The sequence below is a fragment of the Aspergillus melleus genome (assembly GCF_016097325.1).
Source record: "Aspergillus melleus strain CBS 546.65 chromosome Unknown contig7, whole genome shotgun sequence".
Classification (NCBI taxonomy): Eukaryota; Fungi; Ascomycota; class Eurotiomycetes; order Eurotiales; family Aspergillaceae; genus Aspergillus; species Aspergillus melleus.
This window is the reverse complement of record NW_025763376.1, coordinates 1,994,730-2,019,043: the sequence shown is the minus strand read 5'-3', so window position 1 is coordinate 2,019,043 and position 24,314 is coordinate 1,994,730. Positions and strand designations below refer to the sequence as shown.

The following is a 24,314-nucleotide window of genomic DNA, read 5'->3' as shown; positions in this document are numbered from 1 at the left end:
AGTCACTAATTATATACTCTGAAACAGTTCATATCAATTCTGATCATGGCAGGACTCTCACAACCATTCTTGACCAAACAGACGACACACAAGGAACCAAATATGTTAAATAGTGGGTTATCTAGTGTGTTGTCTTCCTGGCCCTAGAAATGCTGCCAACGTTACTATGATCTCACCACTCCTAGCCAGATTGCTGCCTAAGGCCTCTACTTACACGTGACGGGCGCTGATCCACCGGGAGAGAAATCGCCTCCCAAGACGGCCAAAAGAAAACGAATACGCAGTTTTCCGCATCGCCCCAACATGGACTCTGAGCTGCAGAACAAGATTCGCTCTAGGCGATCACATCATAAATCTCGCTTAGGCTGTAGGAATTGTAAGAAGCGACGTGTAAAAGTAAGTATTCAATAAGCACTTGTCACCCTTTATTCCTATTTCTCCCCTTTTCAGGTCCTCCATTCATTTCAATCATTTACTGTATATGTTCAGGTCTTTGAGATTGGACAGAATCATTCACTTTCTCTGTTCTGCGCTCTGCCTGTCTCCAGATCCGACTGACCAGTACCAAGCTGACACATTCCAGTGTGATGAGAAAAAACCTACATGTACCAACTGCTTGCACCATTCAGTTGAATGCGATTTCTCCGCTCCCGTGGTTTTACCGTCTCAGGGTACATCGGCCCCTAATAAATCGACTCCTACTCGTCGATTTCGCTTTAAACCGTCTAAATATCAACCCCTGCCAGAGTCGCCAAATGCTGATGAAAACCATTCAACGGACTCTACCTCCACCGCAGTTCAATGCGATCTGTCGGCAAGCCACCACGAAAGCGGCGGGATATCGTTCGCGGATTTAGAACTCTTTCATCAATTCGTCACTAAAACATATTCCAGTTTTGGGGACCCATCAGACAAGCATAGAGAAATCTGGCAGCTGCACGTACCACGTTCTGGGATCAGCTTTCCCTCTATTCACCATCTTACATTAGCAATCGCGGCTTTACATCTCGCATACGAGAACCCCGACCGTCGCGATGATTATGTCACAAGGGCAGATAGTCACTTCACGTTCGGTGTTCGATCAGTGACGAATATCCTATCCAAGCTCGACTCCGATAACTGCCAGATGGTTTATCTCTCTGCGGTACTTATCTGCTTCATCTACTTTGCCCGCGGCCCTCGTCGAGGCGAATATCTCGTTTTCAGCGAATCAGGGAAATCAGAATGGCTTGTCCTGATGCGTGGTGTTCGATACATCCTCTTCTCTAAACACACGGAAGTCTTCTCTGGAATCCTAGACCCCGGGGAGCAAGAATCGCCGAAGATGACTCCCGCTCTAGAAACCGAGTTAAGTGAGCAGCGAGCTCATCTTACTGTCGCGCGTCAGTTTCTAGACCAGAGCGTTCCGGAATCTGAGAAGGAGTTGTACGTCTCAGCCATGGATAAGCTTATCGCTTCGTTCGAGGAAATGCACAATATCCGCAGCATCAGGGATGACGGGGCGAACTTGATGCCTGCCGTGATTGGGTGGATATATCGGCTTCCCGAGACTTTCGTGCGGCGGTTAGAGGATAAGGATTCTTTAGCATTGGTTATTCTAGCGCATTGGAGTGTGATGTTGAAATATATGGCCCCCTCATGGTTCATGGAGAGATGGGATATGCATGTCATCTCGGGGATTCGCTCGTCTTTGAGAGTGGATTATCATCAGTGGATTGAGTGGCCTGTTAGGACGATTTGTGCGCCGTGATATGAGTTGCGCCACTGCTTCTCTCTTTGTCATTTCTACATGTATCATTTTAATGCTATACTATTACCTCAGTTGTTGAGAGAGAGCTACAATCGAGTAAAACTCAGGAAATTATTTTCCCCATCGAAAGCTCTATTCTATTAGTGCCAAGAGGCAATATTTCTATGAGGGGCGCTGGCTACATCAAATCAGTCCTTGGCCCTCTATCCGGCTTAACAGTGCGAAGCTCCGATTATTTCCAGCATGCCGGTAGGAGAGAGTAACAACATATGAAGTAAATTGTGATAAAATTGAACCGATGATTCTTGGGGCCAGTACCAAAGAGTTGTTGAAAATACCAACAGCCCGGAAACCGAACTCATCTCGACACAGCAAACAATTCTAATAACAATCAATGCTGCACCGAACCCAAGTGGCCGGATGTGGAGGCTATATCAATAACCGCTCGTGCAATCTGTTTATCGTCATCGAAACTCAAAGACTGTACTCCACTATCCAGGTCCAACCAAAGTGGCTCAAAGTCCTCCCCTTCCTGTTGCGTCCTCGTATCCGGCGCCGCGGTTGAGTCTCCTCTGGCAGCAAACCAAAAGATGATCTTGAGTTTGTCGTGAACGAGCCGCTCGCTAACCGCAACAGGTTCTGTGGTCGCGCTGCTCGGTTCGCCGACGGCATCAGCATCACCTGCTGGAGTTGCAAGTGTTGGAACCGGTAAAGGGAAGAGAGTTACTCGGAAACCTGTCTCTTCGTAGGTCTCTCGTAGTGCGGCATCTTTCAGCGTCTCGCCGATGTTTTTGCGTCCTTTGGGTAGGTAGATCTCTTGGTTTTTGTTCCACCGGATTAAGAGTATTTTTGCTCGAGTGGTATCAAGAGTGACTGTGCCACAGCTGATACAGAAAGTATCAGAGAGGTGTAAGGATCTGCCTAAAACAAGAGACATGGCGATGGTGGGTGTATAGGTAGGGAGCAGGATACGCGTCCACGTGGATCACCGAGATGAACATGCAACACAACGGCTATGTAAATGCTTGATTAGTGCCGCGATCGCGATATAGAAACCTGAAGGCGAATGAGGGAAACAGTACCTGGTAGGTGCGTGTTACTGCCTTTGCCAGCCACGATAAAACGCCAAAGTGAGGCAGAACAATGTTGTTGAGTCAGAATTACGATGGTCAGGGAGATGATAAATAGTGGATAAAAGCCCAGAGGACTGAGTTAACAGGGCGCAGCTAGTGGTGGGTCCCGCCAATTGCTCCCCCAGTATGCGCGCGCAGAGCACTCCGTAACTAGTAACCCTCTCTAAGCGGTTGAGGACTCCCACGCCTGAACTATGTGAGCGGACCATCCATCATCTCAAAATATTGTCCAAACAACCCAACACTCCATTCGCACGCAGTACCAGATGTCGGCATTTCTGCCGCCTCGTTACCGGTCACCGGCACCGATGGGCCATCAACCCCAGTAGTGACAGCCGCAGCGTTAGCCAGTTCCCACATACGAGAGAGGTGTTGAGAAGATTCGATATCAGGGGCTGCCGTGTCTTGATCATTCGAGACCGGGCTTGGCATGATACTCTTGGGGCTGTCTCGCATAGTCAATGCCTGTGTGTAAAGCTCCTCGATGTTTCTCCACCGTCTCCACCGGTTCACCTCTTCATGCTGTTTCCAGTGATTGTATATATCTTCTACAACATCCCATACAAACCGGTCCGGAGCATCGGATAGTGTTAGACAGAGATCGAGTAAGAGGCAGGCGAGCGCTTCCCACTCGACGTATGTCTGGAACAACCAGAGCCACTGCTTTCCATGTTCATACCGTCGCAAAGCGCGCGCATGTTGCAACACGTCTATGCAGATGCCTCGAAAGTTACCTGGCAGCGCTGTGTCTTTCTGGGCTAGCCCAGGGCGAGGTTTTGCAACAGTGAGCTTGAAGCGCACAAGGATAAGTCGAGTCGAGGCAATCGTGATGAAATAAAAAGGAATCCTACTATCGCAATGAGCTAGGTATCGCTCTTCGATGCACGCTCTGAATTTGTCGATTAATGTGCATTTTTCCAACGGCGACCGTAAATGATATTCATTGTCGCGACAAAATCGATCAGGGAAGATGATTTGACGACCAAAATAGCTGACTTCAAATCGGATCAGACTGAACAACATCTCCGTCTTGCCAACTTGCGGTTGAGGAGCCCTACCCATATCTGGGTTGAGATTGGCGTCGCTGACATTCGTCGGTAGTTTGGTATCGAATTGAGATTCCATAATGTAGGGTGTCGACCCGTCGCTTTCCGCAGCTCGAACGTCAAGGATGCATATGTGCCACCAAAGACGACGTCGCATTTCGACTTCGAATGGTTCGATACGTTGACTCTCTCCGTCATAGTGAAGGTTCATCTTTACAGCTATCCCGATGACAAGACCCATCAATTTGCGCACGTTAGACCCATCTTTGTCCCGTCTGCCACATACCTAATGATCCTGTTAGAATTGTTCGCGAAAACTCGGATCCTCAGCACCCACAAGGTAAATAAGGAAAGCCTGCAAAACAGATAAATCTAAGGAGTTGACAAGATCTGCTTCCAGAAGGGCATTCTCAACACCCGTCCGATATCTTCGAAAATTAGTCCTTGTCACTCTACTGGACTCAGAAAACAGTGCAAGTACCTATTCAGCAACTCTTCTTTGTCTTCTCCGAGCTCTGCCTGACACTCTGCTGCATCCATCGCCAAAATAGTAGAGTAGTATATCGCAAACATCAAGCACTCGGCTGGGAAGTCGTGGCTTTTGCGTCCTCTGACAAAATTCATGACTTGTTTCTGCACCGTGGGAGCATGGAATATCTTTAATAGTGGATCCACGTTCTCCAAGTGCTTCTGCCATAGGAATGATACGGTCACTGGGGATGGGTGTAAATGCTGCAGATTGGGTACCGGTTCAGACTTAAACAACGAGCGCAGTTGGATGTCTTCCCCGGCGATATATTCCGGGTCACAGCGCGTAGGCGACTCTAGACCCCTAGAATCATTGCATTGCATATCATCATGCTCAGGGTTCTACCTCAGAATTAGCATACTTCATTCCCATCAAATATTCACAGGCTGCAGACCTCTTGAAGCAAGTCCTTAGAAGGACATGCAGTATCATCTTCGTGGGGGACATTGGAGTGATCATTTCTCTCGCCATTGCTGCCGGACAAATTCGAGGAATGACCGACATTTGCCAGCAGTAGGTCCTTAATCTGCGAGAAATCCCGTGTCAAACTGTCTAGGGCATTCTCAATCCTCTCGACGCGTCCTTCAAGGTCGGCTCCATGTATTTCTGGCCTCGGACTGGGCGATCGCGTCCGCTCCGCTCTCCGCGGTGGATAGGAGCATGGCACATGGACTTTGACGCAATAAGCGCACGGGAATGATCTATCGCACTTGATCTTCCGTCGGCGGCATTCGAGGCACGATCGGCCCGATGAGATGACTCTGCGAGGCATTTATTATTAATTGTATCGGTTGATTTAGAGCGAGAATGAGAAGGTTGTTGGTTTCTCGGTGTGATGGGTGATGCGTTGATAGGGTAAGTACGGAGTAGGGTCGGGACGGGCGAGGGATAATAATGGGGGATGAGTCGAGCCAGAAAAGCTCCACAAATATAGTCTGTTGGAGGTGCAAGTTGGAACGGCAATTGGCTGGAGCGGAGAGCGGAGGGAAGGTCCGTATTTCTAATAAGCAACTTAGTGGATTCTTGTCTGTTGGGGGCCACTAGCTAAGCATTAGTGGAGAGGCTGAACTTGGGAAGTATACAGCTTCGAGCAGGCCGTGCGAGAGAGACAACAAGACATAAATAAAGCCGAGTTCTTCTCGATTGTGTTCTTTTGAGCACGAAGAAAAGTATCACATCTGACTGTCAATTTATTGTCCAATCAATTGAAAGGATCGATACTTCTAATTCAGACCATATATCAAGATGTCTACCGGTTACAAGTACATTGCCATCGTCGGTGTACGTGAACAACAACCTACTTTTAAAAGGCTCATATGCTAACTACATACAGGCTAGTGGCAGCATTGGAAAGATAATTCTCAACGGCCTGATCGAGTACTCCCTGTTCTCTATCACTGCCATCACCCGCAAAGAAAGCGAAGCTACCTTCCCTCCCGGTGTCACCGTCCGCAAAACCGACTTCTCGGAATCTGATCTCGAAGCGGCCTTCAAGGGCAAGGATGCCGTAATTTCCACGGTCGGAGCTACGGGCTTCGCTGAGCAGAAGAAGCTTGTTGATGCAGCTCTTCGTGCCGGAGTCAAGCGCTTCATCCCGTCCGAGTTCTCCGCCAGCAACCAGAACGAGAACGTTGTGAGGCTGTTGCCTCTGTTTGGCCAAAAGACAGAGGTTCTCAAGTATCTAAAGACCAAAGAGTCTGAGGGACTCAGCTGGACCGGTATCGTTCCGTCGCTTCTGTTCGATTGGGTATGTATTCAAAGTTATCCCTGGATCAGAGAAAGTATATCTGATACTTCGGCTTTAGGGCCTCGAGAACGGCTTCCTGGGATTTGATATCTCTAACCGCAAAGCCACGATCTGGAACGGGGGAAACAAGAAATTCACCCTTAGCAATGAGAAGCAGCTCGCACAGGCCGTGGTATCTACCCTCCAACGCCCCGAAGCGACTAAGGATCAGTACCTATTTATTGCGTCAGTTGAGACCAGCCACAAGGAACTTCTCGCCGCTTTGGAGGAGGCCACGGCTGCTAAATGGGACGTCACAAAGACTACGACTGACGAGCAGGTTAATGACGGAATGCAAAAGCTTGGAGCTGGTGATTTCAGCGGCGCGTTCAACCTGGTCCGAGCTATCTCTTTCGGTAATATCCCTGGTTTGAATGCAAATTATATAAGGGATGAGAGACTTGGGAACGATGTGTTAGGATTGGAGCTGGAGAGTGTCAAGGACACCGTGAATCGTGTTGTGAAGAGCTCAGGCTAGACGATTAAAGATGTTGTGACCAACTAAGAACTCAAGAATAGAGCTGACCAGATAAGTAGGGTTTGGTGTGCTGCTGGCTACGTTCAAGTATGTACCCACATACAACCACTCTTGAAGAATAACAATTTCTGTCAGCTTAATAGACGACACAAGAAATGGCATTCCTTGTCCGCGGGATAAGTCTCAATAAAGAATTTCCAAGCTCCATCGTTGCCGCATGTTCATAATGTTAGACCGGACGAATTTAAGCAAAGGCATGGAGATGTTAGAACGAGGATGATATAATTAAAACTCAGCTATGAGCAGCGGCTGATATAAGAAGGCACATTGCTTAGATTTCCTAGGAGCCATACATCAGCGAGAAAATTCACCTAGTAGATATATAGGGGGAAGATGGGCTAGTACAAAAATACAAACAGAACACAGGTATGTCGTCAATCACCACACCCAATCAATTGACTTTTTAGCGTTTTCCTCAGCATAGCAGAGAAAAAGAAAAGATGTCTTGTAAATTTACACAGTGATATATTGCCCTTACGCCGTAATAGGTTCAGGTCTTCCAATCCCTTGTTGATTGACCCCGGACGCAAAACCTTCTAATTCTCTGAGTGGGTTGCCGTCCTGATGTCCAGAAGTCCAGAGGTCAAGTGGAGTTGATTCGCGCTGGGGGTCACGCTTGTATTTGAACTCTTCCATCAAAGCTCTCGCTCCGTCCTTGTTGATAGAATATTGCCAAGGGCGAAGTTGACCAGGAAACTCAACCTGCTCGAGGTCAACCACCATCGCTTTGCTAAAGCCGATGTCACAATCACCACACAAAAAAAAGTTATCCGGTTTCTGGTCTCGATACAAAGCACCATGTGTCGAAAGAGCATCGAAAACCTCCTCCAGATGAGCTTTTAACGATGCCTCGGGGACGTCGTAGTTGCTGTGAGCCAGATCATTCAATGTAATTCCATCGATATCCGATAGTATAAGTGCAGGTTGCCCATTGAAGCAGCCACGGCCATAAAAATATGGAATCACTTCCCCTTGAAGCTTCTTCAATCTGTTGTAAGCCTTCTCCTCATCTTCGAACTCTTCTTCCCATTCATCTTTCTGCTGTTTAATAATAACGGAGGTGACTGTACTCGGGATCGTATGTCGATATAAGTCTGGTTCGAGTCTAGCGCGATACACTGGTCGATGTTGATCTAACAGCTCAATCTCGGTTGCAACGATCTCATGACCATGTAGTTCGATAGCCTAATAGATTCAGTTTGATCCAGTACTCATGCCAACACGCAGAGAACATCATACCTGGAAGGATTGCGGGGGTGAGATGGAATGAGCCATAATTAGGTGGCGATAAAGGGTACGGAGAAGCAAAGGACAAGAGGAAGAGCCTAGACAGTGGGGTAGTAGTAAGCCCAGTAGCCATGTGACCTGTCAGATGCAAGGGGGTGGAAGGAACAGGGTATATTGATCATCGTAGGGCAGCATGTTGATTCTACATTAAGACGTGATTTAATAAGTCGTATTGTCTTTTGCTCGCACAGTAGCGCTCTATACAACCATTCACACGTTAGAGTGTGCTTCTTATTTTGATAAAAAACTACTACGCATCGACTCTCGGCACTGTGAGTAGATTAGAAGATAGTTTTCATCGATAAACACCGGTCTTCGAGATGAGCTATCATGAATGGGAACGGGGTTCTATACAGCAGTATAGCTTATCTAGTACCGTAGAATGGGTCAATTATGTCAATATAAGCTAGCTATTCAGGATGACTTGGTTTGTAAGTCAGTCCCATGGGTGTTCCGTGGAACTTAAACAGGTCTCTCTGGCTGGTAGAGTCCACAAAAGTAATCGAGCAAATTTTGGAAGATGGGTTGGCGTAGACCCTCGCTTTCATTCAACTCATGAATCGTCGTCTGGATCTCATCTGCCCTCTGTTTGTGCTCCGGACCGAATGCTTCAATCAAGGGGAGGGAGCGAAAAATGACCCAAATCATATCTGCCTCGTTCTTTCCACACTGGCCGTAGTGCTTTCGAAGATACAGCCGCTGTTTCTCATCGCATATTTCCAGCGCCCGGATAATAACCCGGGAACACTTATTCTCCTCGATGTCTGTCCCCGTCTTCCCGGTCTGCGCAACTTCGCCGAACATATCCAGATAGTCATTGATAATCTGATTGAACTCCCAAAGGGAGCAGAATGTGTTTGAGTTGCTTCACATTATGCGGCGTCGCCAGATCCAAGTAATGAAGCGCGTAAGCCACGGGCTGATAGTAGGCAGCATAGCCGCACTTGAGGGTGGCCATGCATTCGTACTCGGCCCGCGTCCAGAGCGCCGGATCTTCTGCTGAGACATCATGATGTCCATATTCTGGCCCAGCTCGGTAAGATAGGTAATCTCCTGCATGACATCACTCAGCCGTGGGTAGGCCGATTTGTTGTGGAAGAACCGCCTGAGAACCAGGTGGACGAGCGACTTGAGGATGCAGCTGTCGTTCAGGGCTTGCAGCCCAGTGCCTGGCAGTAGGAGATGCCAGCAGGGCCGTCCGCGCCGAATCTCGGACCCGTCGATGATATCATCCACAATATAGATATACCCCTTCCAAACTTCGATGACCCAGCCCTCCCGTGTCGGGGACAAGACGGCTTTGGAACACTCGTTCATTCCCCGTGTTATACTCCAGGCACCAGAGAAAAAGTAATCAATAACTGTGCAGTAACAGGATGTTCAAGTGGAGGGATGCGTTTCTCTGCTCCTACCTTTTTCAAACGCTCAATTGTCACATCCGGGACTCTGTGTGCCTTGGTCTCAGTTAAAACGGACTGCAGAACTGTGTGAACAGCATCGTTGAATTCGGCCTTGCTGGTCGCGGAGGCCATGACGGGTAGGAAGGGGAATTCGTCTTTCAAGCGATGGGTACAGATTTGAGGAAGGTACGATACCAGAGACAAAGGCACGAGATGTGTTAAGGGAACGGTATTATGGGGAGGTTCCGGTCAAACCCCGTCTTGATGAGATATTAACTTTGTCGCAACTCATCACACTGGACTAGTGTCATAGTACAACCAGTAAGACCTCTATCTCCGATTGCCAGTGGATCGGGTAGATCTTGTCCGTCTACGGTGGACTGAGTTGGCCCTGCCTGCAGCGGCATTTCTCCGACCCCCGCGTTCTTATCGTAACAGAGTTGAGGTTTCGCAAAGACTCTCTCCTCCTCTTCCTCGCTTGCTCCAAGATTGCAGGCGACCTGAACTGCTTTCCGCGGGTATTTCCAGGATATCATTCTATCCGAGGCGGACACATTGATCATATTAACAGGTCCTACATTCCTATATTTGAACTACTATGGAGCCCTTCCCCGTAGAGACCACTCTTGCCGTTGATCCTATTCTTTATAAAAGGGACGAGCAGTTTCTGTCTCAATTTAAACCACGAATATACAAGGATCCCAAAACCTGCGATGATGCTTGTATTCAGGCCCAACTCGACCTTCTGGGGGCAGAGCATCAAGGCGAGGTCATTAAATCTCTTCACTTGACCGTAGGCTGCCTGCCCGCGCTCGCATTTTCGTTTTGCAAGCCGGATCGCATGCCTCTATTATCCTACCTCGTGGAGGTCAGCCTCCTACAGGACGGTCAGTTATTTCCGGATCGTGACCTGCCTCTTTTCTCGCCGGTATATTTATCAAATTTTGAACTAACATGGCCCTACTGGAGTAGATCTTGGGAACTTGGATCCAACAGAGGTAAGTCAGCCCTAGATAGGCGAGCCTTGTAAGCCACGCCATGATAACAGGGGCTTGAAAATGCAATTATGCGCTTAGCTTCCAACCGCCAAACACTTCCTCGCACGCGGGGCCAGAGTCCTACCTAAAATAGCTGAACAAGTGCAGGCTTGCAACCTCAAGTTTGGCAGAGCCTTACTTCATCAATGGCAGAACTGGAAGGTTGCCGATGCTAGGATCCAAACGCGCCATAACACCCAGTACGAGACCATCTCCGAGTATATGAGGGATCGATCTGAAGATTTCGGTTGGAAGTAAAACTCACCCCCCCAGACAACCTCGTCCACCTCCCCTCCCACTCGATATCCGTGGTATGCTGACGGTAACGACGGCCAGGTTCGTCACAGCTCTGGTGCAGTTCGCAACACAAATCGAATTGACTAGCGAGGAGGATGCCACGCTCGCCCCTATTCACTCCACTCTCTGCGCTGCGTTAAGTCTCTACAATGACTACTATTCCTGGGAGAAGGAGTATGAAGCCTTCACCCGGTCCAACGGACAAGTTGCCTGCCTGAACGGAGTATATGTCTACATGAACTCGGAAGCAATTTCGGCGAAAGCGGCTCTACAGGCCACAGCGAAGAAGGCGATAGAACTAGAGAATGAGTATCGCGGCTTGCGGGACACCTTGGGGAGCTGTTCCCCGTCTGTTGTTTGTTGGCTTGATGCACTAGAAGCTCTCACAGCCGGGACGATGCTCTGGAGCATCTCCTGTCCACGGTATCTTGGTTTCGACGGTGAGGGGAACCTTTATCGGTCATACTACAAAGATAGATTAGAAGCCGGCGTTCGGTTCTCTGACGATGACGCTGGGTCGGCTTCTGCAGTTTCGACGGATCACTTAGGAGATTCCTTGGGAGGATTCGGGGATTCTTCATCTTAAGCGGCGTCTGCTGGAATTAGCAGAAAGAATCATCCAAGATTTTTGTGGATGGCTAGGATAGTATGAAAGGTCACATCGGTTACTGCATGCAAGAAAACAAGGTATATATAACAGGCAATTGTCTGAACCAGCACATACGACCACAGGGTGTGGAGAACAGGGCTTCCCGTCCGCTCAGCCGTACTTAAGCCACACGCCGGCCGGTTAGTAGTTGGGTGGGTGACCACCAGCGAATCCCGGCTGTTGTATGTTTTTGTTGTTTTGTTTTTCAGATCATACAATTGAAGCTACAACTCGTCGCTACAAGGCTGCAGTTCAACTATTGCTTGGTTTCTCCGCCGATCCGAATATTAGCGACAATGACGGCTGCACCCCGTTAGTGATCGCGGCTTTAAATGGAGACATGGACATTGCATCCCTACTTCTGGAGTCGACTGCTACTGCGGATATGAATGACTGACGCTGAAGGAAGAGATGCCATGTGGTATGCAGATTTGAGAAATCACACGAGTCTCAAGCAATTACTCTCAGAATTTGGACCAACAACAGACAAGCCATCAATCTACTGCCGATAAGATAGATGCCTTCGCAACACCCCTTCCATCTTTGTCTTACTCGTCGCCTAGTTCAACAATAATATCGATCCTCTTGCTTTGAAATCACATGGGACCTTGTCTCTCGTCAGCTACGGTCTTTCGCTTTCTGAGATTTGTTTTCTTTTCTTCTGTTTTTTTTTATATTGTTGTTATTATTATTATTATTTTGTACTGAAGTATGTTACGAGGTTCTCTACTGAACAAGCTTTCGAAACCCTATGATCGACGACGGAAAAAGGGCGCAGTAAAAGAAGTAACAAATTGTAATCGTGAACAGGTATATTAGTGCTACACGGTCCGGTACCTGGGTCCTCAATCGCTTGATTTGTTCGGAGTAATCAAAAGCCTCCAAGTTGTTGCTCGGCTTTGCGAGGCGCGGTAAGGTCTTACAGCTCGTTCCCAGTCCATCACAGGCCAAGTTGTACTTACAGAAAGCAGTTCAGAGAGTGACTGGACGCCAAGATATCCTATATGGTGTTAAACTGGAGATGTAGTGATGTGAACCAAGCTGGGGTGCTACTGTTTCTGGGCGCTTTCTAATGAGAAGGATCAGAAGGTGTGATGAATATTAAGTGGTCAACCAGCGAGGCCCGATAATTGGGAAACCTGTTCATGAGAACCGTCAAGACTATGGCAAGAGAACTGAGCACTAGATTGCCTGGCTACAGTATTACCCATCAGGATATATGTATACAAGAAACGGCGGAAAATGTTGTGCATCTCGAAGAGGACGACGTGCTGATTGCGGAGGCATATATTTATCAAAGGAAGAAGACGCCCTAACCAACCCACTTAGATGGCCAGTATGGCTACGTAGCATGCGTTCATGCAGGACGAGTAGCTACTTGAGTGAGATGGTAAAACACCAGAATGGATCACAATCAGTGACGCGGGTGACTACCTATGCAGGGCGTTATTCAAATCATCTTCATTGGCCCACGTCGTGTTTTGACAAAATGGGGCTTGGTGTGGCCAAGACTTATGAAACTCCTGGCTGCCCTTCACTGTAAGTCAGCGGTGCCCAAAATACCCATATTACTTTGCGCTCCTCATTGCTTTTCTTGCTACACTTCCACACATTCGGCTCCTCACTTCACACAGTTGAGCAACGTCTGAATCTCCATGGATTCTCCAGCCCCCTGGTCCTTCTCGCTTGACCTGGCTGGGGTCGTTTCCCTGGCTGATATCTCGGTCGTTGCGCAACGAACAGCATTGACGGGTAGCGCCGCATTCCTAGATATCTTTGTACTATCGCCTGGATTGCACTGCCAGCAGAAGGCGGCCGGGGTCAACGATGGTGAATACCCTGCAGCCGCCGCTATGACTACCGGCTATGTCTTTCGCGTTGAGAACCCCGCGACTATTTACTTCCTCAAAAACGTCGGTCGCACTGGAGAATTAACGACTCTCTCGGTCAATGCAATCCCAGATACGGCAGGGAAAAACCGCTGGCTGGACGTTCTATTCGCCGTTGATACCGCCACGCCGGTCGGAATTGTAGCCTACTTCTTCGCAGTCGGAAGTACTTTGAGTGTCCTCTCTCTGCTTGTCTACAGCCGAGACTGGTGGGGTCTGTCAGTGATTATTCTATTGATTATCAACCGCCTGATCAACTTCCTTCTCGTTCGGGCCAGAGGGAGTCGTGGGTGGAGAGGTGCGCGAGAGGACGGCGATGGTGACCTCCTAGTCTTGCTCAGCCAGGACCGTTGGATTAGGATGATTGGGGCTGTGAACGACTTGAAGGCTGTCACTTCTGGTCAATGGTTACGCGATATGACTTGGTTTGAGAGCACCGCCTCCGGCTTCGCTACCTTGCTGGCGTACATCAATGCCGCCCTGGCCAGCAATGCGAAGCCATTTGGCAAAGTCCTTCTAATGCTTCTGTTGTTTGGCAGTGCAGGTCTCTTAGCGCTCGTCAATGTTTCTACGCGGAAGTTCCAAATGCACGGTCATATCGTTACTGTTCAGGGTCCGCGGCGGAAATTTCGCCGGCGACTGGATCTTGCCGAGGCTCTGATAAAAGATTCGGGCAGGGCAGACTGGGCACTTCGGTTGGGCATGATAAATTCCATACCGGAAAACATCAATGCCCAGTCTGGTTGGAACGATCAGGGCACTCGTCCTGAAGGGGTCACGTTGTAATCTGGGAGAAGGATTGCCGCTACATACAGTAGTTGTCATTCTCGGAAAATAGTGCCTGAAATCTGCGAGGATATATATATCTTGAAATAAAATGACAGTTCATAACGGAAGTGACCGATTGGTTCATTTAGTTTCTTATTTCCCATTATCAGAACAAACCACGAGTCTTGATTGATTATTGCAAGTAAGGCTGGAGGCTTACTACGGAGGGGTCGTGCTGATTAGAGACACGTATGCACATGAGCCGCTAAGGAAGCAGCTGAATTCATACGAAGCTGCCATCGCTTCATGGGACCACGATAGCCTAGACCAATGTTAAACTGTTAGGTTGCGATGTTGTAGAAGCCAAATATCAGTAGTTTACTGACAGGACTCGAGGCAATATGACCTGCCGACTATTATTTCTATTTCGCTGTATCCTGCCGCAAGGCTTCGAAATTTGATGGAATTGAATTGTTGTTCAGGACATAAATGTCTAGATATGTCAGATTTCGAATTTGGGGGTTCAAGTGGACATGATGTATCGAAAGAACTTTATTGATTTTTGTTTTGCTGCTTCCCTCACCCAGAAACCTCTACTCCGTACTTGTTTCGCCTAATCTTCCCACTTTAATTCGTGCATACGCAGATTGCCACCCTAATTAGCTGGCTACTGCTATTAATTTAGTTTAGAATTATCTTCCTCGAAGAAATGGCCCGAACAACATAAGCAGGTAACATTTAAGTTGAACGGAGTAGATAAAGATTGCGTGTGTGTAGAAGACAGAATGAGTGGTAATGTTAAATTTAGAAACTTATTATAAAAGATTAATAATGTATCGAGTTCAGCTTAGTATTGGAATACTATTGGCACAATGCATGTTAGAAATATTTTTATTGTTGGACTCAATAGCCCGCTGTAGCCTAGTCTGCAATAATGCCCAAAACGCAGGTGAGGCAAATGAGACTTGTTCTACACATCATATCTATGTAGCGGCTTTCCATATTCAGCTACCTAAAATGCTCTTGAAGTTCTGCCAATGTGTTTCGGAAACAATTTTTTATCATAACTTTAAAGCTGTTTATCACTTATGCCACGTGTTTTCGATACAACAATAAGGGCTTTATCATAAAGCGGTCGGTTGATGCTTCGCAGCGATGATCATGCCGCTTTCTTCTGGCTACTCAATACTTGCAGTCTTACTCCTGACAATTTCGACACTGCTTTTCTTGCCGAAAGTCTTCTTCAGAACATCCTTCTGGCGTGGAGTCCGGCGCATAAAGGCCAAGCGACACGTTGAACGACTGCAGCAAGATGCTTTGCGTCTAAGTAAGGAGCCTAGGGTAAAAGGCGTAGTTAATCTGTGCGTGCTTTCATGCTCGGCGCGAAAGGATGCGCTGGGCTACCCACTAAACAAAAGAGGTAGCGAGAACTAATACATATCGTGACGCCTTGTCCAAAACACGCAGGCTTCCTCATATCAGCGACAGAAGGATTCACTTCCTGTCAGAGCTTATCCAGAACGCGGATGACAATCAATATAACTACTGGGAGACACCGAGCTTAATGATCAAGTGCAGCGAAGATGCCCTGCTACTTCATTGTAACGAGACAGGCTTTACCAAAAAGAACGTCGATGCAATTTGCAGTGCAGGGCAAAGCAGCAAGATCAGTCCAACCACGGAACGGAAGTTCATTGGCGAGAAGGGAATTGGATTCAAGTCGGTTTTTGCGGTCGCGCAGACAGTCTGGATATCATCCAACGCCTACTCCTTCCGGTTTGATGGGGATAAAGAGCTCGGGACGATCGCACCCATCTGGGATGAAAATTTCCCAGAAGGTCATGAGTCAACAGGCACATCCATGTACCTCCGCCTCCTCAATTCCGAAGTGATTTGGGAGGTGTCTCGAGAGCTATCCGAATCCGGTCCATTGATACTCTTATTCCTTCGCAAACTCCGACGGATCAAGTTTGATAAGCCAGTCCTCAAGGGTGAAAGACAGAGACTAGTGCTCGAACGATTGAAGGATCGTCCTTTGGATGGCCGTACCTTAGATGGTTCATGCTTCTACTCGGTGGTCTCAGATGGTGTTGTTGAAGTAACATGGCTTGTTGTCAAGCATCAGGTCCCGCTGAAACTTGCTCTTGGTCAGTGCACGGAAATTGTTATCATTTTCCCTATCGATGACGGCATGCAGAAGACTAGGTCATTCTACAATTTTCTCCCAATTGATGATTGTGGATTCAAGGTAATTCATCTGACCCTATAGATGCTGTTCGTGGTGATTGAGATCAACTAGTTTATTGTACAAGCGGACTTCGTCTTATCGCCCAATCGCCAGCAGATAGCAATCGACAATTCAAAGAACCGCGCAATCAGAGAAGCAATTCCGGAAGCTTTCATCAGAGCTGTCTACAGCTGTTTAGGTGTGCCCAAATTGCGCTATGCCTGGCCGAGGCTTTTACCAAATCAACACGTCCCAAACAAGTACTTTGAGGGGATTGACCACGAACTCTACCGCGGACTGTCACAAGAACGAGTCTTATTTTCTGAAGATGGTGTTGCGAGGATACCCAATTGTTTGGTCTACGTACCAATGAAATACAGAGATCATAATAACCAGCCTCTGTTTCAAACCGAAGCAAGTATGGCTGTCTGTCTATCAAACAAGTATTCCGATGATGACTGGTCGTTTCTCAAACTACTTGGTGTGCGGAAGCTCGATTTCAACGGATTCATCGAGAAGCTATATGAAATTGCCGATACACGCATTGGCTTTTGTTCGAAAGAGCCTCGCTGGCATATCCATCTCGCGCAAACTCTTCTCGCGGAAAGCAAGCATATTACCAAGGCTTTCGATCTTCCGATCATCCCACTGAGTGATGGGCGATGGGTCTCTGCAAAAGCATCAAAAGGAAATCTGTTTAAGAAGAATCTATCGATCAACCTTGACATTCCTCCGGGGCTTGACTTGAACTTAATTGCGCCAGATGCCATGGAGGACACCAATCGGGAGAACCTTTATCTCAGCCTAGGGGCATATCCATTGAATGTCAATATGGTCCAGGATCGGATCCTTGATACGCATAGTAATACCCCTCCAGTTTCCATTAACAGTGCCTTGGCCCATGTTCAGTTTCTATTCGCCAGCAAATGGACAAACCGACAACAGGCCACGATTCACGTGCCCACCAAAAGTGGGAAGCTTGCACCTTCCTTTTCAGTTTACCTCGACCTCGATCAACAATTCTCTGCTAGTCGGTATTTCAAGGATACAGGTGATCACTTTCACTTTCTTGACCCCCGATTGCTGGAGCCGATCTCGAAGAAACATGAGTTCATCCGCTGGTTGGGCGATGAACTCGGGGTTTCAATCATCCCTCGTCTTGTCTTTTTCAACACGGATAAAGGCACATCGGACATTGCGGAGGACTTTCGGCATTTGATAGATGTCGTTCCGTCCAAAGATTGGCTCCTCCTTTTAAGAGACAACTGGGAAGACTATACCCTCTCACTGAGGCGGAACAAGGCTGAAGCCGGAAGGATATATAAGACTCTGGGCTCACTGCAGGTCCAGTGCACGAACGGCCGCAAGCACATGCTGCGCGAAACATGTCTTCCCCTGCCGCAATGGACAGAATACAAAGATACCCAGCTACCGATACTTGATATTCCGGACCCTAACAATTCCTCCTGGGAGTTCTTGCAGAGAATAGGTGTGATTACAGGGTTCGATGCAAAGTTCTGCCTGAGATGGCTGGAGAGCGCCAGGAACAACCAAATCAATACTGAAGAGGTCGGCAAGCTTTACTTAGAACTACAAGGAGCTACGCAAGACCATGACTTGATAAGGTGAGCGAAATGATGTAATACGCACCGCCCATTTGACTAACTTCTTTTCCTCCTACAGAAAGGAGTTCCAGGAGAAGGCTTTGATCTATGTCCCGACTGCTGAACAAAAATGGAGCACACCGGAAGAGTGCTTTTGGGGTGCTCCCAAAAGCGTCAGACTTACTCCACGACTAAATAGCTTCTACCCCGAATGTGAGAAGCTTTTTCGGCAGATACTTGGTATCGAAGACGCCGTGCCGGAAGACCTGTTGATTGAAGCCAGTAATTGTCACGAGGGCGAAAGATATCAGCTCTTTCGGGATGCGGACGAATTGATATTCAAATCTGGGTTGACCAAAAAAACCAGGACTAGACCGGAAGTCCGGTTTCCCATCCGAGATTTTGAATGGTCATTGTCTTTTCGCTCGGCACAGGAAATGTGGTTCATTGCGGATAGAGACTATCTTTACCACGCGTTCAAAGGATGCTCTTCTTTGCTCGCATTTGATGTCCAGGACGTTCTTCAAATGCAGCACCTCATTCGATATTTTGGCCTAGAGGACCGTTTACTCTCGAAAATATCGTACAGCCATGTTTACAACGAAGGATCCAGCTCGATTGACCGTGCAGCTACCAGGAAACTGCAGCAGAAGGTTTCTTTTCTACTCAGGTTCGATTCCATCAAGCGGAGGTTCAAATCCCTCTGGGCTATCATGATGTATCTAACAGCATAGACTTTACAGCCTGACCCATAAGGAAAACATGCCGGAAGCTCAGTCATTACGAGCTATCGAAGTTCACAAAGCCCAAAAGGTCACTATGCAATGGGCAGTGGAGTATGCGGGGGCTTTGTTTGGAAGCCACCCACAAGAGGCTAACGGATATCTCGTCGAGGAGGGCTCAAAGCTGAAAGTATACCTAGACAGGGAAAGCATTCGCAAAGGGTATATGCCATTCCGAGTATCACTTGGTCTAGCGAGACGGTGTGGAATGGAAGACCCAGAGTGTTTGGATACCGTCATCCTGATACTGAGCCATCCTGATCCTTCATTTGTTCAAGCGGTCTTGCAAAAGCGTGGATATGCACTGCATAGTGTGTTCTTTTCACAGAATCTGCTGAATGAACACGAACAAGTTGAGCGGCCTATCGAGGCTGTTCCAAACAGTAGAGTACTTTGCCTAGGTGATGACCCATCCCCTAGCAAGAAAGAAGCATCACCCACCTCAAGCCCTTCTGAGTGCATGGAGAAGTCAAGCGTGCAAGGTCCGCTTACGTCTTCCTCGCAGAGGAATGACCCCATCCAGTCGCCAATGAAAGTTTACACTCCTCGGCGATCCAGCAAGAAGCCAGCATCGAAGATATCCCACATTAATCAGGGATACTCAATACAGTCCAGGGTCCAGCGGAGGCTGAACTATTATATCGAGGGCCACGACCCTTTTGTTGTTGACCCTGGTATTCCGAGTTGTTCTTTGCGAGATCTTTACCGGAACGCAGTGCCACCAAAGACGGATATTGTGCAGGTGATTTTTCTCTCCGACCTGGAATATACTGCAGCATATAGGAAGACCATTCGTGAGACGGAAACCCTTCCAGCTAGGATTGGTACAGATGTCCACGGATCTCTTACAGCCTTTGTCAATATCAAGTCCGAGGCGCAAACCGAGGCCACATTTCTCGGGGAATTGTTTGTAAGGTGACAAAGAAACCATACCGCGGCATCATATTTCTAACGGACTCACAGGTGTCTCAAATCCTTCGAGAGGTTCATGGGCCCAGGTACTGTCCTAACTCACACTGGGCCAGTTCTGCGCGAACGGCAGCCGGGTATCAATTCTTTGACTCAGAGGTTCAGCCAACAGCGACATTCGAGATTGACGAGCCTTCAACAGACCTGAAAGATCTTTTCAGGAAATATGCCAATTGCGAAGCCCGGGAGTCGCTCCTTAAAGCAACCAAGATATATCTTGACGTGCAGACGTCAATGAAAGGACAAGAAGACTCGTTAGAATTGTCTCCTGTGCGATTCGAGAAGGTACTCAGACAATCATCTCTCAAGATAGAGGAATTCGCCTTGCTGATCGATTTCAGGCACGCCAAATCTCAATTGATCCGAACCCGAATACAGCCATTTACATAATTCTGAGGCTAACTTGCATCACGGAAGGGCATCCACAGTTGTCTATTATTGTAGACCCATGGGCCCAGCATGTGAAAGGCAACCTGCAGTTGTTCACTGGAGATGAGCTAGACAGGATCACCGTCAGTCCTCACTTCTTGGAGACCCACCTATGTCCCACGCTCCCGCTCGAACATTCTTATTTATATCAACCCCTCAAGAGCAAGGGCTCAATCCGATTATTAAGGCTGGAGGCCGAAAACAAGGACGACATGACCATTTCCGGTGCGCTTGAAGAGGTTTCTTTGGATGACTGTAATATCGAATATATCGGTCTCTCATACACATGGGGCTCGTCTCTAAAGCCGTTCAAGTTAAGGACGAATCTGGGGTTTATAGCTTTGACCGCATCGTTGTACTTTGCCATAGTGCAGATGCTTCGAGATACGAACGGGCCTAGGGTGATTTGGGTTGATGCAGTCAGCATAAACCAGGAAGATGAAAGTGAGAAAGCTGGACAGATTGAGATACTGCATGAAATCTTTCGTCAGGCGGCGGGAATTCTAGGTTGGGTTGGCAAAGAAAGCGGCGACAGCAGACTTGCTTTTGACACAATGAGATGCCTTGCACGCATACCTCTGGAAGAGTTGAGTGGCACTGACATGAGGGTCAACTCAGACAGATGGGCCGCCGTTAATGCCTTGATCGCACGGCCATGGTTTCGTCGCACTTGGATTGTCCAGGAAGTGGTTTTTGCAAGGAAATTGACTCTGGTCTGCGGCCGGGATCAATTACAGTGGGACGACTTTGAGGACGGGATCAAGATTTACATCCACTTAGCAAAAGTTTCAATCTCCAACCTTCAGATCCCCAGTATTCGTCACACCGACAATATACAGAGTCTGAGCAGCGAACGCCAGCGGTACTGGGATAAAACGACCAGCCGACCCAGCTTGATGGAACTTCTCGATGCTTTCCAACACACCGAATGCTCCCTTCTGCGTGATAAGCTTTTTGCGTTGCGATCCCTTGCAGGCGAGGCATCGAATAACAAGTTCAGACCCGATTATCGGTCGAGCCTGACGGATGTATTGCACAGATATGCAGCGGCGTTTGTTGAGCAAGGGGATGCCCTACAGTTACTATCCCGTGCAGCAGTCAGCAGCGAGCCAGACAACCTGCCATCATGGGTGCCGCGGTGGACTTCTACACCCTACCCACGGACAGTCACTTCCTGGAGATCGGCAGATATCAATTTTAGCGGTAGCGGGAGTCCTGAGTCCGCGTTCAACGCAGTGCAAGCGCCGTTCTTCAAGGATCCGGAGCGCCATATCCTCGTGATCCAGGGTCACTTGTCCGAACCCTTGAATTTTGTGGGCGTGTGCAATTCCGATTCGGAGAATATCTTAGAGTACCTCGACGAGATATTCAAGACGGTTGAGTCCTTACCAGGATACAAACAGGGACACGACGATCTAATCTGGAAGCTAGCCATTGGAAATGCGGCGAACCTGCCCGAGGTCAACGGCGTAGTGCCGAACTATCGGAATTCCTACGAAGAGCTCCGAAAGTTCATGAAAGGCGGCACGCACTGGGGTTCGGGGTCTCCTGTCTCTCTCGCCGCGGAACTGCGTCGAGAGCTGAAGAGAGGTCTCTGGCTGTATGTTAGAACGGCCATTCTATTTGCAGAGGGCCTTCGACCAGCGGTGGTGGCTACAACGAGTAAGGGATCTGTTGGCTTGGTTCCCGCAGCCGCCTGTCCTGGAGATACAATTTGTTTTGTTCATGGTGCTACGGTCCCAATTTTGCTCCGCCGGAACCCAGAAACAAACCAGTACTGGACGCTGGGAGAGTGTTATTTTCCTGGAATCGCACAGCAGGGCAGCAAATTTGAGTATGTGGAGCAACAAGAGATCTGTATTTATTGATTGGAACTTTAGATTTCATTGGCGATATTGTATTGTCTGAGCACGTCCCAATCCTTTCGATTCTAAGAACTTGCTGGAATATATTTATCTACTTATACCTCTTGAGCAATTGCTGAATGTATACCAAATACGCCCTTTGAACTGAATGAATAACCGTTGTAGGGTGCAAACGAATGTCTTTCCCGACTAATCGAAAAGCGGAATAAGATAAGCACCAGGGTCCTGGGATATGATATACCAGCACCGCGGTTGAGAGAATTTTAAGAAGACAGTTGAGCACAGTTCACAATCAAGCATGGCCAAGTAAGGTATTATATGATAAAGTCATTTCTCTAAATCAGTACATACGACCACAGGGTGTGGAGAACAGGGCTTCCCGTCCGCTCAGCCGTACTTAAGCCACACGCCGGCCGGTTAGTAGTTGGGTGGGTGACCACCAGCGAATCCCGGCTGTTGTATGTTTTTGTTTCTGTCTTTTTTGGTGCAATGGAATCGGGGTTGAGTTGGTGTGTGGGTCGGCTTGACACCGTCAGGACAGGCTGTCCCCGAAAGTTGGGATAGTTCTTTTTGGCGTCCTTTCCCAATTTAAAGGCACATGGAACGTATCCTGCGTCCTGGACCCAGCGGAGAGGTCCAGAGCGTAACTCAGTGATCTAGGTGTGGTGCTCCGTTGTATTACAAATAAAGCACAATTAACGTAATCCACAAGCGAGCTGCGAATCTAAGCGAGCTGCGAATTTTCAATCAATGCAACCACTACTTGAAGCTATTTAACCACTAACTCCATTAGATTTGACTAACTAAATATATGAAAAAGTAGCTATTTACTAGGACAATTTCGTATAGTATGTCCTACTATTCCACAGCCACTACAGCGGGCAGGAGCTCGTCGACGAGGCACCGGAGTAGGTTCCTCAGACTGCTCATTAAACTGCATATCCAGCTGCTGAACGCGATTTTGGCCTTCTTGTACAGATAAAAGAGTATTCTCTCCTAGTAGAGCACGTCTTCTTGCTTTCTTTTTGTATTTTCGCTCGTTTTCGGCTCGTAGAGACTTGATTTCTTGCTGTAAAAGAAGGTTGGTTTGCATCGCCATTTGAGCAGCCTTTTCAAGATGTTGAATATGAGCAATTGGGCTACTAGAAAGCTTTCGTTTAGCACTAAAGCTGTTCTGTAAGCTGCGTATCTCTCGATCTAGCTGGCGAGTATTCTGTGGAATCTGGAAAGCAGAAGAAATTGATCCTTCAACTAGTGACGGTGCAGGTGTAGATATATGTAGTCGAAAGGTAAGCTTCGAAAGAACTCGTTCTTGATCAAGTGGTTTAAATCCTGCTCCTGCAAAGCCACTGCAGATATTCGTAGGAGTAAAGACTTGAACCCGGGCGTCTGGATAAAGCGATAAAAAGTCTTCTTTATCAATATGGTTATTACCCGCAACCATACGTCCCTCAAGCAGCTTTCCATATGCGCGTTTAAGCGGGCCAAAAACACCCACATCAAGCGGTTGAAGAAGGTGTGAAGCGTGGGCAGGCATGCAAAGACATATTATTGCATTTTGTTTGCAAAAATCGTCGAATTTAGCAGTCAAATGACTACTATGGCCATCCAGAATGAGTAGGCGTTTTGCACCAGTCATATAACGCCTAGAAGAGGGTTCAAAGACATTTTTTAGCCAAAGAAGACCTATTTCATCGGTAGTCCAGCCATTTTGACTTGTTGCAATCCACCAGTCTCCAACAAGCTTAGATTCTTGGAACCAAGCAGCTTGTTGTTGGGTCCCTTTCAGTATAAGAATGGATAATATATGTACGCCGTTTGAACTGACTGTTTCGATGATTGTAACCCATTCACAATTACCCTGAATAACCCTGCGTGGTCGCTCACTACGCTCCACTGCGGTAATTACTTTAGCAGTTGAGCAGAGCCCCATTGCAAAGCCAGTTTCATCAAAATTCCAGATATCGTTCTCGTGTATGCCGTGTTCTTGAATAGTCTTGTGGACCAATTGAAACCATGATATTATAACCTTTGGATTCTCTTGTTTTGCACGTTGATATGTAATTTGTCTATTATATCGTGTGCGTAGTTGAGGATAACGTTTGATAAAATTATATGGCCAGTTAGAACCAACATTTGCTGTAGGATTTCGAAGACGCGCGCGAAATAGGATTCCTGCTATTTCGCGTAAGAATTCGGGCCGCATTGGAAATCCTCGCATATCTGCATCTAGTAATTGCTTAAAAATCGTTTCTTCTTCAAACTGAGTAAGTTTATGATTATTGGCGCGTGTTTCTGATCGTGATGTTGCACCGTTGAGTCGATTACG

General features: G+C 47.7%; 12 protein-coding genes across 12 annotated transcripts; 7 read left to right on the top strand and 5 right to left on the bottom strand.

Moving 5' to 3' along the window:
- Positions 1 to 290: 290 nt before the first annotated feature.
- Positions 291 to 1,824, top strand: LDX57_011630 (Zn(II)2Cys6 transcription factor domain-containing protein). The gene is made up of 2 exons (XM_046093374.1): positions 291 to 396; positions 584 to 1,824. The coding sequence occupies exons 1-2, from the start codon at positions 304 to 306 to the stop codon at positions 1,748 to 1,750; spliced, it is 1,260 nt and encodes a 419-aa protein (XP_045949352.1). The 5' UTR covers positions 291 to 303; the 3' UTR covers positions 1,751 to 1,824.
- Positions 1,825 to 2,141: 317 nt separating this feature from the next.
- LDX57_011629 (putative NUDIX domain) lies at positions 2,142 to 2,687 on the bottom strand (the record flags this gene model as incomplete). Its single annotated transcript, XM_046093373.1, has 1 exon — positions 2,142 to 2,687. One exon carries the CDS (start codon positions 2,685 to 2,687, stop codon positions 2,142 to 2,144), a length of 546 nt encoding a protein of 181 aa, XP_045949351.1.
- A 388-nt stretch (positions 2,688 to 3,075) lies between these two features.
- Positions 3,076 to 4,140, bottom strand: LDX57_011628 (transcription factor domain-containing protein; the record flags this gene model as incomplete). Its single annotated transcript, XM_046093372.1, has 1 exon — positions 3,076 to 4,140. One exon carries the CDS (start codon positions 4,138 to 4,140, stop codon positions 3,076 to 3,078), a length of 1,065 nt encoding a protein of 354 aa, XP_045949350.1.
- Positions 4,141 to 5,703: 1,563 nt separating this feature from the next.
- On the top strand, positions 5,704 to 6,997 carry LDX57_011627 (aromatic alcohol reductase; the record flags this gene model as incomplete). The annotated part of the gene is made up of 3 exons (XM_046093371.1): positions 5,704 to 5,739; positions 5,792 to 6,205; positions 6,264 to 6,997. 3 exons carry the CDS (start codon positions 5,704 to 5,706, stop codon positions 6,720 to 6,722), a joined length of 909 nt encoding a protein of 302 aa, XP_045949349.1. The 3' UTR covers positions 6,723 to 6,997.
- A 259-nt stretch (positions 6,998 to 7,256) lies between these two features.
- On the bottom strand, positions 7,257 to 8,057 carry LDX57_011626 (uncharacterized protein; the record flags this gene model as incomplete). The annotated part of the gene is made up of 2 exons (XM_046093370.1): positions 7,257 to 7,967; positions 8,022 to 8,057. The coding sequence occupies 2 exons, from the start codon at positions 8,055 to 8,057 to the stop codon at positions 7,257 to 7,259; spliced, it is 747 nt and encodes a 248-aa protein (XP_045949348.1).
- A 474-nt stretch (positions 8,058 to 8,531) lies between these two features.
- LDX57_011625 (uncharacterized protein) lies at positions 8,532 to 8,873 on the bottom strand (the record flags this gene model as incomplete). The annotated part of the gene is made up of 1 exon (XM_046093369.1): positions 8,532 to 8,873. The coding sequence occupies one exon, from the start codon at positions 8,871 to 8,873 to the stop codon at positions 8,532 to 8,534; it is 342 nt and encodes a 113-aa protein (XP_045949347.1).
- A 63-nt stretch (positions 8,874 to 8,936) lies between these two features.
- ERG20_3 (Farnesyl pyrophosphate synthetase) lies at positions 8,937 to 9,386 on the bottom strand (the record flags this gene model as incomplete). The annotated part of the gene is made up of 1 exon (XM_046093368.1): positions 8,937 to 9,386. The coding sequence occupies one exon, from the start codon at positions 9,384 to 9,386 to the stop codon at positions 8,937 to 8,939; it is 450 nt and encodes a 149-aa protein (XP_045949346.1).
- Positions 9,387 to 10,067: 681 nt separating this feature from the next.
- LDX57_011623 (terpene synthase family protein) lies at positions 10,068 to 11,389 on the top strand (the record flags this gene model as incomplete). The annotated part of the gene is made up of 4 exons (XM_046093367.1): positions 10,068 to 10,356; positions 10,442 to 10,467; positions 10,660 to 10,760; positions 10,843 to 11,389. 4 exons carry the CDS (start codon positions 10,068 to 10,070, stop codon positions 11,387 to 11,389), a joined length of 963 nt encoding a protein of 320 aa, XP_045949345.1.
- Positions 11,390 to 13,071: 1,682 nt separating this feature from the next.
- LDX57_011622 (uncharacterized protein) lies at positions 13,072 to 14,148 on the top strand. The gene has a single exon (XM_046093366.1). It carries the CDS (start codon positions 13,108 to 13,110, stop codon positions 14,125 to 14,127), a length of 1,020 nt encoding a protein of 339 aa, XP_045949344.1. The 5' UTR covers positions 13,072 to 13,107; the 3' UTR covers positions 14,128 to 14,148.
- A 1,525-nt stretch (positions 14,149 to 15,673) lies between these two features.
- Positions 15,674 to 16,398, top strand: LDX57_011621 (uncharacterized protein; the record flags this gene model as incomplete). The annotated part of the gene is made up of 2 exons (XM_046093365.1): positions 15,674 to 16,256; positions 16,379 to 16,398. 2 exons carry the CDS (start codon positions 15,674 to 15,676, stop codon positions 16,396 to 16,398), a joined length of 603 nt encoding a protein of 200 aa, XP_045949343.1.
- Positions 16,399 to 16,756: 358 nt separating this feature from the next.
- On the top strand, positions 16,757 to 18,674 carry LDX57_011620 (uncharacterized protein; the record flags this gene model as incomplete). Its single annotated transcript, XM_046093364.1, has 2 exons — positions 16,757 to 17,961; positions 18,020 to 18,674. 2 exons carry the CDS (start codon positions 16,757 to 16,759, stop codon positions 18,672 to 18,674), a joined length of 1,860 nt encoding a protein of 619 aa, XP_045949342.1.
- A 28-nt stretch (positions 18,675 to 18,702) lies between these two features.
- LDX57_011619 (HET domain-containing protein) lies at positions 18,703 to 21,988 on the top strand (the record flags this gene model as incomplete). The annotated part of the gene is made up of 3 exons (XM_046093363.1): positions 18,703 to 19,632; positions 19,686 to 19,976; positions 20,033 to 21,988. 3 exons carry the CDS (start codon positions 18,703 to 18,705, stop codon positions 21,986 to 21,988), a joined length of 3,177 nt encoding a protein of 1,058 aa, XP_045949341.1.
- Between the last annotated feature and the right edge of the window lie 2,326 nt (positions 21,989 to 24,314).